Source organism: Poecilia formosa, unplaced genomic scaffold (assembly GCF_000485575.1).
Source record: "Poecilia formosa unplaced genomic scaffold, Poecilia_formosa-5.1.2 Scaffold114, whole genome shotgun sequence".
Lineage (NCBI taxonomy): Eukaryota > Metazoa > Chordata > Actinopteri > Cyprinodontiformes > Poeciliidae > Poecilia > Poecilia formosa.
In genome coordinates, this window is record NW_006800053.1 from 1,414,921 (window position 1) to 1,427,576 (window position 12,656).

At 42.0% G+C, this 12,656-nt stretch overlaps 1 protein-coding gene across 3 annotated transcripts in view; it reads right to left on the minus strand.

The window, feature by feature from the left end:
- Window positions 1–270: 270 nt before the first annotated feature.
- The window catches only part of ntn1b (netrin 1b), a 61,904-nt gene continuing 49,518 nt past the window's right edge, over window positions 271–12,656 (minus strand). For all 3 annotated transcript variants that reach the window (XM_007560309.2, XM_016675491.1, XM_007560308.2), the window contains exons 6-7: window positions 10,326–10,400; window positions 271–995 (exon numbers count right to left, since the gene is read on the minus strand). In XM_007560309.2, the coding sequence (XP_007560371.1) occupies window positions 676–995; window positions 10,326–10,400 (395 nt within the window). In that variant the 3' untranslated portion in view covers window positions 271–675. The remainder of the gene's footprint in view (window positions 996–10,325; window positions 10,401–12,656) is intronic.

Here is a 12,656-nt window from a genome sequence, read left to right on the forward strand (position 1 = left end):
GACTAAAACTATTTCACTTTTCAACGATGCTTCAACATATTCAGATGCACCTGAACTGCAGGTAGAAGCCGAGCAAAGAGTTGGATCTCTTAGTTCCCAGAACCCAGTGAGGTAACGTGCCTACATGGTCAGGAAGTTCATGGCACTCAAGAGACTGGCAGCTTGGAACGGGTTTAAACGTTTCTCAAAAGTAGACGACAGTTTGGCAGATCTGCAGGAACGACCTTCCATACGTGGGCGTGCGTGCGGTCCGGTGATGCTCCAGAGCAGTTTTTTTTTCCTCCCCAAGGAGCTCTGCGGCTTGGCGGGGAAGAGCGTTGTTGTACAGCAACACCATGGCGTAAGAAAGGGGTTTCTGTCGTGTCTGTGGAATTAGGTGCAAACTCTGCAATTACACGATAAAACACACCTCAAAGACGAAGAAACGGAACCGTAGAGCGAGCTCCTTCACACAAAAAAAGTTCCTAAAAACATTATTCTCTTTTCCTCCAGCTCAGAGCAGCAGCACTCAGTCTCCACCAATTCTCCTACTCTTCACCTTTTTTTTTTGTCCCTTTTACTTATGACTATTTCAGTTAATCCATCATCCATCTCTTCTCCTTTCAATCCTGGCGGGAGGCGTCACACCGATCTCTCTCCTCTTCTCTCACCCACAAGCCGTTTTTACTTTTTATTTTAGCACTTCCCTCTCTTGCCGCGCTGTTGGAACTTCCTCAGCCGACGGCCCCACAGGTCCTTCCACGGGATGAGCAGGCTGGCTTTGTCGGCGACCACGCCGCTCTGTCCGGGGGCGTCGTCGTCCGAGCCCAGGAGCAGGTACTTCCTACCCGGCTTGATCTTGGGACACTTGCAGGCCACGTCCTTGGCGCGCACCCACAGCAGCTGGTCCCCACGGCGGATGCGATGGCCGCCTTGCTTGTAGACGGAAATGATGTTGACGGTGAACTTCCACCACTCGCCTGCCTTGTCGCCTTTCAGGACGTGAACCTGGACGGCTGTGGGGAGAAGAAGAAGAAAAGCAGAGGGTCAGCTACCTTTGAATGATGCGTTAATGCTAGTAGACGTCTTACTATACTGTGAAAACACAAAATCGTCCCAAGTATTCTTGGTCTAATTTAGAAGTAACTTTTCAGCAAAGTGTAGGCTGACCTTAAAATCTGATTGGTCACCCTGCCTGGCCACGCCCACCAGATATGTCGGTTTGTTTATTTATCTTATCGTGCCCTCCATCTCCCTGCTACCGAACCGACATTGACTACCATTGGCTTTAGCTGTAAAGGTGTCAATATAGTGTACTGAATCTTAAATTTAGCCTGATGTGTAAAAGAAAAGGCTTTGTTTTTAATTGTCAACACGACAGCTAAAAAGAAAAACATGGTCCAATGGCTTGACGTTTAATAGGTCAGGAAAAAGTTTTCATTAAAAAAAAAAGTGAGGGAGAGGGAAGTAGGTCATTTATGCCAGCTTAACTTTGAAGATCTTAACATGTAGATGTGGAGTGTGTTGGTTCAGTTCAAGAAAACGTCTGGATGTAAACAATAACATGCAACGTGTCTAGAGAGATTAGTGCAGAGTCACAACTGAAATGTTACTCGTGTTTTACAACCACCAATATTTTTTTGTTAAGTTTTTTTGTTTTTATTTTCAAAATAGGACATTACACATTTAATAACATTTACATGAGATTGTAGCCAAGTGGCTGATTTCCATCCCAGTTTGACGAAATGACATTTAATAAAAATAAGAAAAATTAGCCTCAGACTACTGCACGCAAAAAAGAAAAGGGGGCTATTGAACAATTATTTGCAATTTGTCATCTGTAACGGTTCAATATTTTTCACTTTGATTACATGAATAGAATTAATATAATGGCACTTAAAATAGAGTTAAGCTATGCTAAGCTAAACAGGCTAACTGTGTGACTTCTGCACAGATTTTATATGCTGAGCTATATGTGCGTGTTGTGTTTGATTAAATAAATGGTTTTCCCATTCACATTTTGTTCATTGTTCTCTAAAACTGGAGTCCATTTATTGAATTGCAATTTTAGTGTCACTTCTAGTTTGTGTCCCTGATTGGACCCGCTAATAAAAAAGATTGTTGAGTTAATAATTCCTTGATATTGATTATAAAGTATTGGTTCCACAGCCAGATTACTTCATTTATGTTAAAAGTGTCTGGTTCTAAGTAAAATACTCATGTTTTCATCAACATTAAGGAGTTATAGATTTACAACAAGCTTCTATATTTTGCTGAAAAGTTTTTTTGCGAGTTGGCTACGCCTCATTTCATTTGTACCAAGATATTTGCGATACGAAGCACGTGAAAAATACTTGGTAAGATTTTGTGTTTTTGCAGTGTAGATTGGCGACAAGTCTCACTGGAACAATGAAAACATAAGTGAGTTAGGACTTACAGCTTCCTGCGCACCTTCAATAATTCTGATTTATCTTCCCATTTATGAATCTTTGAATCAATTTTAAATACGTCAGACACGTTTGGCACCCCGATTTGAGAATAAATAAAAAGCCTTATGAAAGAGTCACATTTTATTGCAGAAGAAAAAAAAATCTGGCACCGAATATTTTAGAAAACTCCAAGCTTTTATTAGAGTATGCTTATTGAGTAGGACGAAACGGTGTAGCAACCATAAGTTGCTCTCTTATGCGTCAGCTGGTTGTTGGCAGAAAAAGACTTTTCTGTCCTACCGTCACAAATGTAAACATTCAGAGTTTGCTAAGAATTGTTTTAGCTTCCGATTAATCAGTTACTGACAATTAATTGATAGATATTCGTACATTGTGCAGATTATTCACTTAAGCGTTTATTTAACAATATTTGAAATACATTAAAATACATTAAAAAGATGCAAAAAAAACACCTCTTAGTCCATTATTAAACAAGAAAAATAAACATTCGATGGCTAATCTGGTAAAAAAAAAAAACATTTTTGATTAACTGGTTTGTTTATTTTTTTTAAAAACAGAATTTGAACCAGGTGAAGCTAAAACTACCCCACTTGAGTTATATTTACAAAGAAGTTTATTTTTATCTTAAATGCAAATTCATGTATTTTTTTGTATATATTTGGATTAATTCAATTAATCGTTTCAACCCTACAAAATAGCAGGTACACCGATACTTTCCAACTGATTAAATATAAACGTTTGTCGTAATGCGGTTCTTTTCCACACCAAATAAATATATTAAATGTGAATTAAAAATCTTTTTTTTTTTTTTCAAACATTTTCAGGGTGAAAATATGCAGGTGCAAAAAATATAAATATACCTTATAAAAGCTTTTTTCAAGTTGCCACTCCACCTTTTTTCCACAAGCATCTAGAGAACATTGTATAAAAATGACTCAGACACGCAGCGTGTCACCGGCTCCTCCCTTAAACTCTGACCTCTGACCTTCTCCACAATGCGAACACACTTGCCAATATGCACCAGTTTCCACAGGAAACCCCAACGACAACTTTCCAACGTAGAGCGCTCAGGTCCCCGGTGGAGGAGCTGGATTTTTGACTTCTTTTGAACGGATTTGATGTGTACGACTCCACATCTGCAAATAATAGAACTTTGGAGTCAATTTATTTCCCCATTTGATCCGTCAGGTGTGAAGTTGGAGCTCTGAACATCTGAAAACTGACAATTTCCCCCACCAACTCCCAAAAACCTGGTACCTATCTGGGACTCTGCTTGTGGTAGATATTTTCATACCAGGGAAAGAGTCGAGCCCAAAGCAGAGTTGGCGATTACCATGTCACAGTGAATGCAACAAGGGGGATAAACAGCTCAGCAGCTAATGTGTGCTTGAAGTGAAGGGCTTTGTTCTAAGAGTTTAGCCAGGAATGTCCAATTATGCCATGAGTGGATGGCGTGTTTTTTTTTTTAAACCTAAAACTGTGGGAATGATTTCATCTGAGCCAGATTCAATAGAGTTCACGAAGCAGCAACCTGATTTTATTCAACACCAAACTTTTGATTGAGTCCAGGGTATTTCTGATTTATTTATTTTTTCTAACAGTACACGTCAATGCGTTTTACTTGGGATTTAATGTGACGGAACAGAGTTGTGCATAATAGTGACGTGTGAGAAAACAAATTACATTTGTAGCATAAAAATGGGAGGGAAACTGAGGGAATTTTCACACCTGGGAGTCCAATAGACTTAATCTTGTTTAGATTGAAGACCAAAATGGCAACATTTGCTACATTTTCAGTCGGTGTGGTTCGCTTTCACAATGCACTGTGTCAAACCAACCACAGCAGCTGAAAATGTAACACACACACACACACACACACGTTTGCGTGGCTATCTTTGTGGGGACTTTCCATTGACTTCCATTCATTTCTACAGCCTAAACCTAACCTTTACCCTTTTCCTAACCCTAACCATCACATACCTATCCCTAACCCTATCCAAAACTCAATTCACACCTTAGTCCTAACTCTGACCCCTGACCCAAAAACAGCATTTCCCCTTGTGGGCACCAGGCTTCGGTCCCCTCAAGGAGCAATTGGTCCCTACAACATAGTATGTGTCAGGAAAATCGTCCCCACAAGGCATTACAAACGCACACGCGCACACACACACGCACACACACACACACACACACACACACACACACACACACACACACAGAGTGCCTGTGGTGGCACTGCACCACGAACTGCTGAAGGAAACAACTCAAAAACTTTCCTTCTTCAAATGAAAATGGAGTTCCATCAGATTTTAGAGGTCGTCGCTGGTAAAAGCCCACAAGTCATTTCTCAAACTAATGGTAGACTCTTGCATTTGTTTCGGTTGCATTTACCCAGAATGCCTTGTAATGTAGTCCACTTCACAATTAAGTGCTACTTTGTGTTAGGGTGCATTCGCACCAGTCCTGTTTACTCCGCTTTGATCAAACTAGATTAAAGCCTGGTGTGATGTGTGAACCCTCATGTGGACCAAAAAAGTTAACTCTGATCTGCCTAAACACCTCGGTCTCTGTTCAGTTGAAGTGAACTCTGGTGCAGTTTAAATATGAACACCAAGTGGACCAGAGGCCGCTCCAAAAGCAGGAAGAGGAATATAGTGCAAAGCATTCTGGGTAAATACAACCAAAAACAATCATGTGAGTCTAACGCTAGCAGGAGAAATGCCTCATGGTCTTTTACCAAAGAGAAATCTTACAATCACTAAAATCTGTTACTACTCCGTTTTTTTTTCTTTTTCTTTTACATTTGTTGAAGGAGGAAGTTGCCCTCATCGTCTTCTTGGAGGTTTTCATGTCGTTTCCCTTTGCAGTTCTTGGTGAACACAGGTAAAGTAAAGGGTCAGGTTTCTCTAAGCGTTTGGTTCATTTGGCAATGTGAAAGTGAACTGCAGCAGCTGAAAATGTAACAAACATTGCAAATTTGGTGTCCGAGTCTGTCGGACTATCAGACACCATAAGGTCACAAACGACCCCAAAACCAAATTCACCGGGTTTGCGGCAGTAATGTAACCAAATAGAAAAAAAGATTCAAGGGTGATGAAGGCAATGCAAAAACTAAAGTTACACATCTTTTTATTTTTCCAAAAGAAAGTTTTCCTTTTCATTGTCAGTCTTCATCAGTCAACCCCTGTCAATACCAGAAAATGAACCGAGGTGTTCAAGTGTGCATCCCTCAATGCACGGTGTGAGCAAATTGCACACAAATTCAGGAGAAAGAAGGCCTGTTGGGCCGAGGAGAGCGAACTCTCACAGCCCTGCCTTTCACTGCAGCCCTCTCCTTCATCCCGACACATAAAGGGTGTGAGTGAGGGTGGAGGGTGGAGGGGGTGGTTGATGGGGTAGAAGCCTTGGGGCCACTATTTGTCTTCGCAGCCTCAGGGGGAAAAAAAAGGTCCGGGCCGGGGGAAAATCGGGATGTGTTTCCGACCTCATGAGCTGTCCGGGGTTCTGCTCCCAGAACTCCATCCAACTCCGCAGCGTGAGAATCCGGCGGGGGGACGGGGATCGCTGATGGACTCGGCTGGAGGAGACCCGGCTGTGGCGCAGGGGCCCAGGCTCCCTGTCAGTGTCTTGCCTCTCTTGCTTTCACTCTCAAGTGTGTTTTCAGACCTCAGGGCGCATTGAAGCGCACACAAACCCCCCTCCTCAGGCACACACACACGCACACACACACACACACACACACACACCTTGTGCCACTTGGTTTAAGTTAAATAGACACCAGTTAGAAAATGGAAGTGGCGTTGTCGAGGAGAGGAAGTGCAGGATGATCTCGAGCTCCAACAATGGCCGCTGACCGAGTCTCCCTTCCAGCCAGACTTCCCACAGAGTTGATCTTCTTTAGGTCTGCTGCTGCTGCTTTAGACACGGGTGGTGGTGTGGTGGTGGGGAGGAGAGGCTAATGAAATTAGAGTTCGCCTAATTAGCGCGCAGAAGCCCTTGTCCCCTGCTGGTTATCAGCTGAGTGAATGATCGGGGACCCTCCACCCTTGGGTGACTGCGGAGAGATGGCCGGGCGGATCTTTTGATTCATTGTCGTCCGTCCGGCACCAGGGAGAGGGAAGAGTATACGTGTGTGTGTGTGTGTGTCTGTAGAGGAAGGGTCGTCGGGCGAGAATATAATCCCTTTGTGTCTGCCGTCTCCGTAGCTACGGCGCTGATGAAAAACAAAAATTGAACAAACAAAACATATTTCTCTTTCTCCGAGGGTGGCAATCCGTCACCGTCTGCTTAATTTACCACCTGTTTGCGCCCCGAGGAATGCTCTGCGCCGGCGAAGCGCACAACTGTGTTTAAACAGAGGGCCCCTTCCCGTGACCCCCGGGGGGCCTGCATCAGCACTCACACGCGGGGGGTTGCACCCCCTGCTTCCCTCCCAAGGAAGAATAGAGAGGAGACTCTGAAGCCCCACAAAAGCGAGGCGACAAGCCTGAGAAATGAATTAGACCGTGGCAAAGGGAACGCACGCTGAGCGCCGACGTCGGCCTCGCCGCCTCGACTCGACCCGACTCGGGATAGAATCATCTGCTTCCAGAACCTTGAGAGGAGTCCAACAGCAACACGCACGCCTTGCTTGAAGCGGGCCTGACTGATTTATGGGCGCACCGCTGCTCCCAGCGCTGACGACTGAGATTCAAGTCAATGGAAATATGAAGAATGACTGCATATGGCTTCGTCTCCAAACGCTGCAAATGGACTGAATTAGCGCGGACTCAGCTGCGAGGGGGGGACTAAAATACGTTTGGCCGGCGTTCATCTGGATGATATAAAAAGAAACCAAATCTGCCTCCCTGCTGAACCGACGCAGTTTTGCTGATAATGATTTTGAAGTTCAGAAAGATCTACGCAAGCGGGAATTGGGCGATTACTAAACTGTACGCCTTCCCCTAAAGCGGCTGCTGTACAATGCAACTCAGTTTAAAATTCTCTCACTTCGATTTGGACTTTGATTGGGCCATTCTTACATAGCTACACTGATCTAGAGGGGTGCCAGCTCCTGTAGACGGGCACCAGTAATCTGCAGGTTTTAGATTTTGTCTCGACTCGGCACACCTGAATCACATGAATGGCTCATGATGACGCCTCTGCAGAACCAGATGACTTGCTGAGTAACTCAGCAATTAGCTCAGCAATGTCAGAGCAGAAAAACATCAAAAGCATGCAGGACGTCACCTGTTGGGGATTAGACTTCACCAACCCTGATTGGTCTGCCTGTTTAGTGCTGTTTGAGGTATTACAGCTCATTCCTATGTTGCCTTCATTCGCAGACAGCGCTGCGTCACTGCTGTGTTCTCTATAAACCACAAATCTGGAACTGAATCAGAGAACTGCAAAACAGCTGAAACACCAAGTTCATTTGAACCATGACTAAAACACTAAAACTTGTTTACAGTTGCTTTCGACCCATAGTCACCGGAACGTCAACCAACATATTTAATGTGCCTTGATGGTTTTGATGATGGTACTCGACAAAATGTAATGTTTGTTACTGGTGAGTGTATGATGATGCTTCAGTTAAAGCACTTTGAGCCTCATTATTGCTGAAATCTGCTGCATAAATAAATCTGATTGAGATTTGATGTAAAACTCCTGAACAGTTTCCCAAATTGCACAAGCAGACCAAGTTCTCTAAAGCATCCTGGCAAACGTATCACTTGTTTCTTCAGTCTTTTGGAGGATCTGCCACAAGATTAACCCAATTTAAACATTGGCACTCAGCAGTCAGAAGAAGCAATAAATTACAATCTCTGTGCAGGCCTGAAATGCTTCAGTCACTGTCAACCAAGAAATCATCATTTTATTTGCACATATGCGTTAGTTGATGAGCATTAAAGCCAATTTGACTATTGATTGGCTTGTATAAAGTTAAGGAGGAAGACCATATATATATATACATACATACACTCCTTTTGTTTCTTGTGATGTCAGATGTACTGAAAAAATGTTAAAGGCCAAAAAAAAACAAAATCGCAGAGAAAAAAAAGTTTGAAACAAGTCAGTGAGCCTGAGAAGTTCCACATAAATTATGGAAACAGAAATGTTTGTTTCATTTTACAATAACTTTGTTATGATGTGTGAACCAGCAGGACCAAAACGCAGACGGATGACACGTCACTTTGACAAAACTTTACAACAAACACAGGAGAACATGAAGTAGACAGAGAAATCCAGCAGTGACTGACTGACAGCTGAGGACTTGGATACTGGTGAGTTTGATTAGTGGATAGAGAACAGGTGGCTGATTAGTAACGAGCTGCAGCTGTGAGAGGAGACAGAACCAACAGGGAAACTAAGAAATGAATCAAACTATAACTAAAACACCAGGAAGATATAATAGATATAATAAAACTAAACTAAGACCAGAGTAAGAATAAAACATGACAAGTTTGACTGGTTGAAGATAGGAATATAACAGAGTATTTTGCATATTTCAAGTTAAAGTTTCAAGTTTAATTCTGTGCACAGCACATTTCAGCAACAAGGCGGTTCAAAGTCCTTTACATCCTAACATCAGGCAGTCGCCCGTTTTCATTTCAATCCAGTGTCGACTAAAGAACATTCACAACAAAGCCAGGATGAATCCGTTTTATATTTTACTAAAAATTCTTGTTTGTAAACACTTGTAGTGTGAATATTTCTTCCTGGAGAAAGAAGAGCGGAAGCATGTCATTGAAAATCTAAAATTGATGCGACATTTGTGCCAATGGCTTCGTTTCCATTACAAACGTGTAAAAAACTTTGTCAATATTCCACAAGTGTAAAAAAAAAACGCACAATTTTGCAATCACAGTGTTTCCATTAAATAAAAAATTTAAAATCACATGTGAATATGTTTGTTCACGTAAGACATTAAAAACATGCCATGCCATGACGACACAACTACTTCCTGTCGTCTTATTTTTTGTGGTTTCCGACAGTAGCAACATCCTTTTGTTGATCATGTGAGTTGTGTGATGCGTAAAAAATGTTTCTGATGCGGTTTTGCAAAATAAACCACTTTTGATACGGCGAAAAACACCATCCTGGTGCCAAAACATTTATCTAAAAAGGATTTTTTTTTTTCAAATTGACATGTTTCCATTCAGTGCATTTACTTTTGAAATGGATAAATTTAAACATAGATACTGATAACTAAACTGACTGGAATTGCACATTTAGAGTTGTTCAAATAAATGTGGACATTAAAAGATTTCCTTGTGGAAACCATTAAGTATTTTTGTTCCTTCTTCGTCCTGCAAGGTAGAAAAAACTATTTTTGTAGAAAGCTACATTATTAGAAACAGTGCTAGACATTGCTGATGTTTAAAATCCTGGCAGTGCATTGCTGAATGCACTAAATGTCTTTCAAGAAATTCAAGTCAGTCCTTGAACATTTCCATTCAAACCTTCCCAGAAGCCCCCAGAGTATTATCGCAAGAGATAAGACCTGGAAATACGTCAAGGAAAAAATCTCTGAGATGCAATCAGATTGAGCGAATCGGCACAGAAAATGAGCAATTACCAGTGTCAGAGCCTTGGCGAGCGTTTGTGTATCTTGAAAAGCTCGGTTTTCACTGTCCGTGTCTTCCACTTAAGATAGGATTTCTGAAAACACAACCACGCTCAAGGGCAGACCTCTCAACAGCCCACATCAGAGACTTCAAAATATGTCGGACTAATCAGCAGAAGCCGACGTGGCCCAGCTATGTTTTCAGTAAATCATCAATGGAGACACGAAGACGACGGTTCGAGGCACGGATTGAACGTTATTGGGCTGGGAATAATTGAGGCGTTTGACCTCATGAGTGCGGACTTTCGTGTGCGAAGCCTGCATTCCTGTCTGCTGCTGGACTCACTCACCAAAGTCTTTCTTGCAGTACTTCTTCATGGTGATCTTCATTTTTCCCTTGGAGGCTTTACAGTAAGACTCACAATCTGCCAATTAGAAAAAGGAAAAAAAAGAGGAGGTACATGTTAGCAATGTTTATCCAGCTGTTTATTAAATGCTTTGTGTGATATTTAAAACTTTGCCCCTGTGAAATCCATCCAGATGCAATACTGGGTTAGCAAGAATGCGAAAAGATTTAAGCAATCTATTTGGAAAAACTCAATTTCAAATAAACCAGTCACGTTATTGCATGATTCTAATTGGCTGATCATTATCTGACCTTGGCGATACCAGTGGAGTCGCTGCCTTTCACTCCCAGATGTTCATTCTGTCCTTCAATTTGAAAGTAAAATATAACCTAAAATGACCCGACCTAATGGAAAAGTAAAGCACTCGGTTGTGTTGCGGTGGAATGCTGTGAATCCCCAGCCTGTTAATCCCAGCATGCACAAACTATTCGGGATGGGAGCAGAACAGAAAAACAGCATGCATACTTAAATGATGTGGCGGAACATGATGTTCCAGAAAATAATTATTTCCTAACATTTAATCCTTTCAGTTTTCAGTTATTCTCAAAACTGAAACTATGTTTTTCAAAATATATGCTCAGTGTCGAACACAGGGGATCATTAGGAGCCTTTGTTTTAGCAACAGTGACAATGCTCAAGAACACACGCTAACTTTAGCCACTTGCACTTAGAAATCATTTGCATCCATTGTCTTTGTAATTGTCTCTTTTCTTCTGCTGCGCACTCAAATTACTGCCAAAACATAAATACATTTCTAAGGGGCTGAGGCTTCTATGGTGCTTGAGTAAGGGAAGATTGTTGGCAAGCCAGACAAGGAAGTTTGGACAAATTAACTGGTGAGTATAAGGTCAGAAGTTATCTTTCGGAGCTTGTCAATGAGGTAAGATGAGGCTCGTCTTAAGAGAAATGTTAAAAAAAAAAAAAAACAGTTTGAGTTTGCTTTTCTTCAAGGGACCGGTCTGCGATCAGTAGCTCTGATTTAAATTTGAAAGATAATGGACACATTGAGCAGATTTCAGGTGTTGTTCTGGATTCTCAACTATAATTTGACAAACATAAATAAAGGAAACAAAAAAACTGAATGCGATGAACTTTGAGAACTTTGTTCAATATTGCAACGTATCATACATTTTTAACCCTCACATTCAGGAGTGCGCCGACTGTCACGATCGGACAGCTGAGAAGCGACGGGATTGTCCCATCAGAACGTCAGTTCCCAAAACCACATACAAACACACATAAAAAATCTTGGGAAAGCGCACGTGGGGTCGATGCCACCCTGCTGGACTGCGCACAGAGTTAACATCTCATGGAGTCCAAATGATTCCGTCTCTTAAGACCATGGGAGGTTCAGGGTCCTCAGGTGTTTAGTGACCTTGTGGTTCCCCTTCAATCCGGAGGGTGCATCCAGCGACAACTGCAAGGAACCTTTTCATAAAACCTCTTCAGGTAAACAGGTTTTTTTCCTGTGGGAGTCGATAATGTGTGAAAATCCTTCCCTCAGGTTTTGATACCAACTCCAGGCTGGAAGATTTTTAGACTTAATACTGAACCTAAGGAAGACCAGGGTTGTAGTCGTGGTTAACAGCCCGTCCCATGATGGCACCATCATGGCTCTTGTTTTATTATGGTCTGCATCAAGTTAATTTTAGGATTTATGTTATGTACAGCATTTTGTCCCGCTGTGTTGTTTTATTGTCTTTTAAACTGTTTTATGTTGTTAAAGGGCCATCTGGGGATGTTCACTTTAAATTAGCCAAGGCTATAAATGTTAAAGCGTTGTTTTGTTTGTACCTAATACTTGTCCCCATGAAACTGAACAATAAAGAACAGTGTGCACACAAGATTTTTGCTAAAATGCTTCAAGTTACTTTTACAGAAAAAAAAGGGTTTTGGACAATTTCATCTTCATTCTTCTAGCACCATATATGGTTGAAGCATATAGGATCAGCTTATTATATTAGTGAGACAATGCTTGGCATTCCTGCCACACAAAAAATAACAGAAATCACAACAGTGTATTTCCACTTATCCACCGCCCCTGAATGCAGCATGGGCAGCATGTCTCCAGGACGTTAGGCTCGCTCTCTGGCTAGCGGATGCAGTTATCAGTTGGGGGAAGAAGCTCTTCTGATTGATTTGATTGCCTGGATTATCAGCACGGGATTTGGCCCAAAACGAGAAGAAAGTGACGTGGGTTCAAAGCGTAGAAGAAGAAGAGGAAGACGAGGAGGGCGAAGAAGAATAAGAAGGTAAGGTAAGGAAAAGGAACAT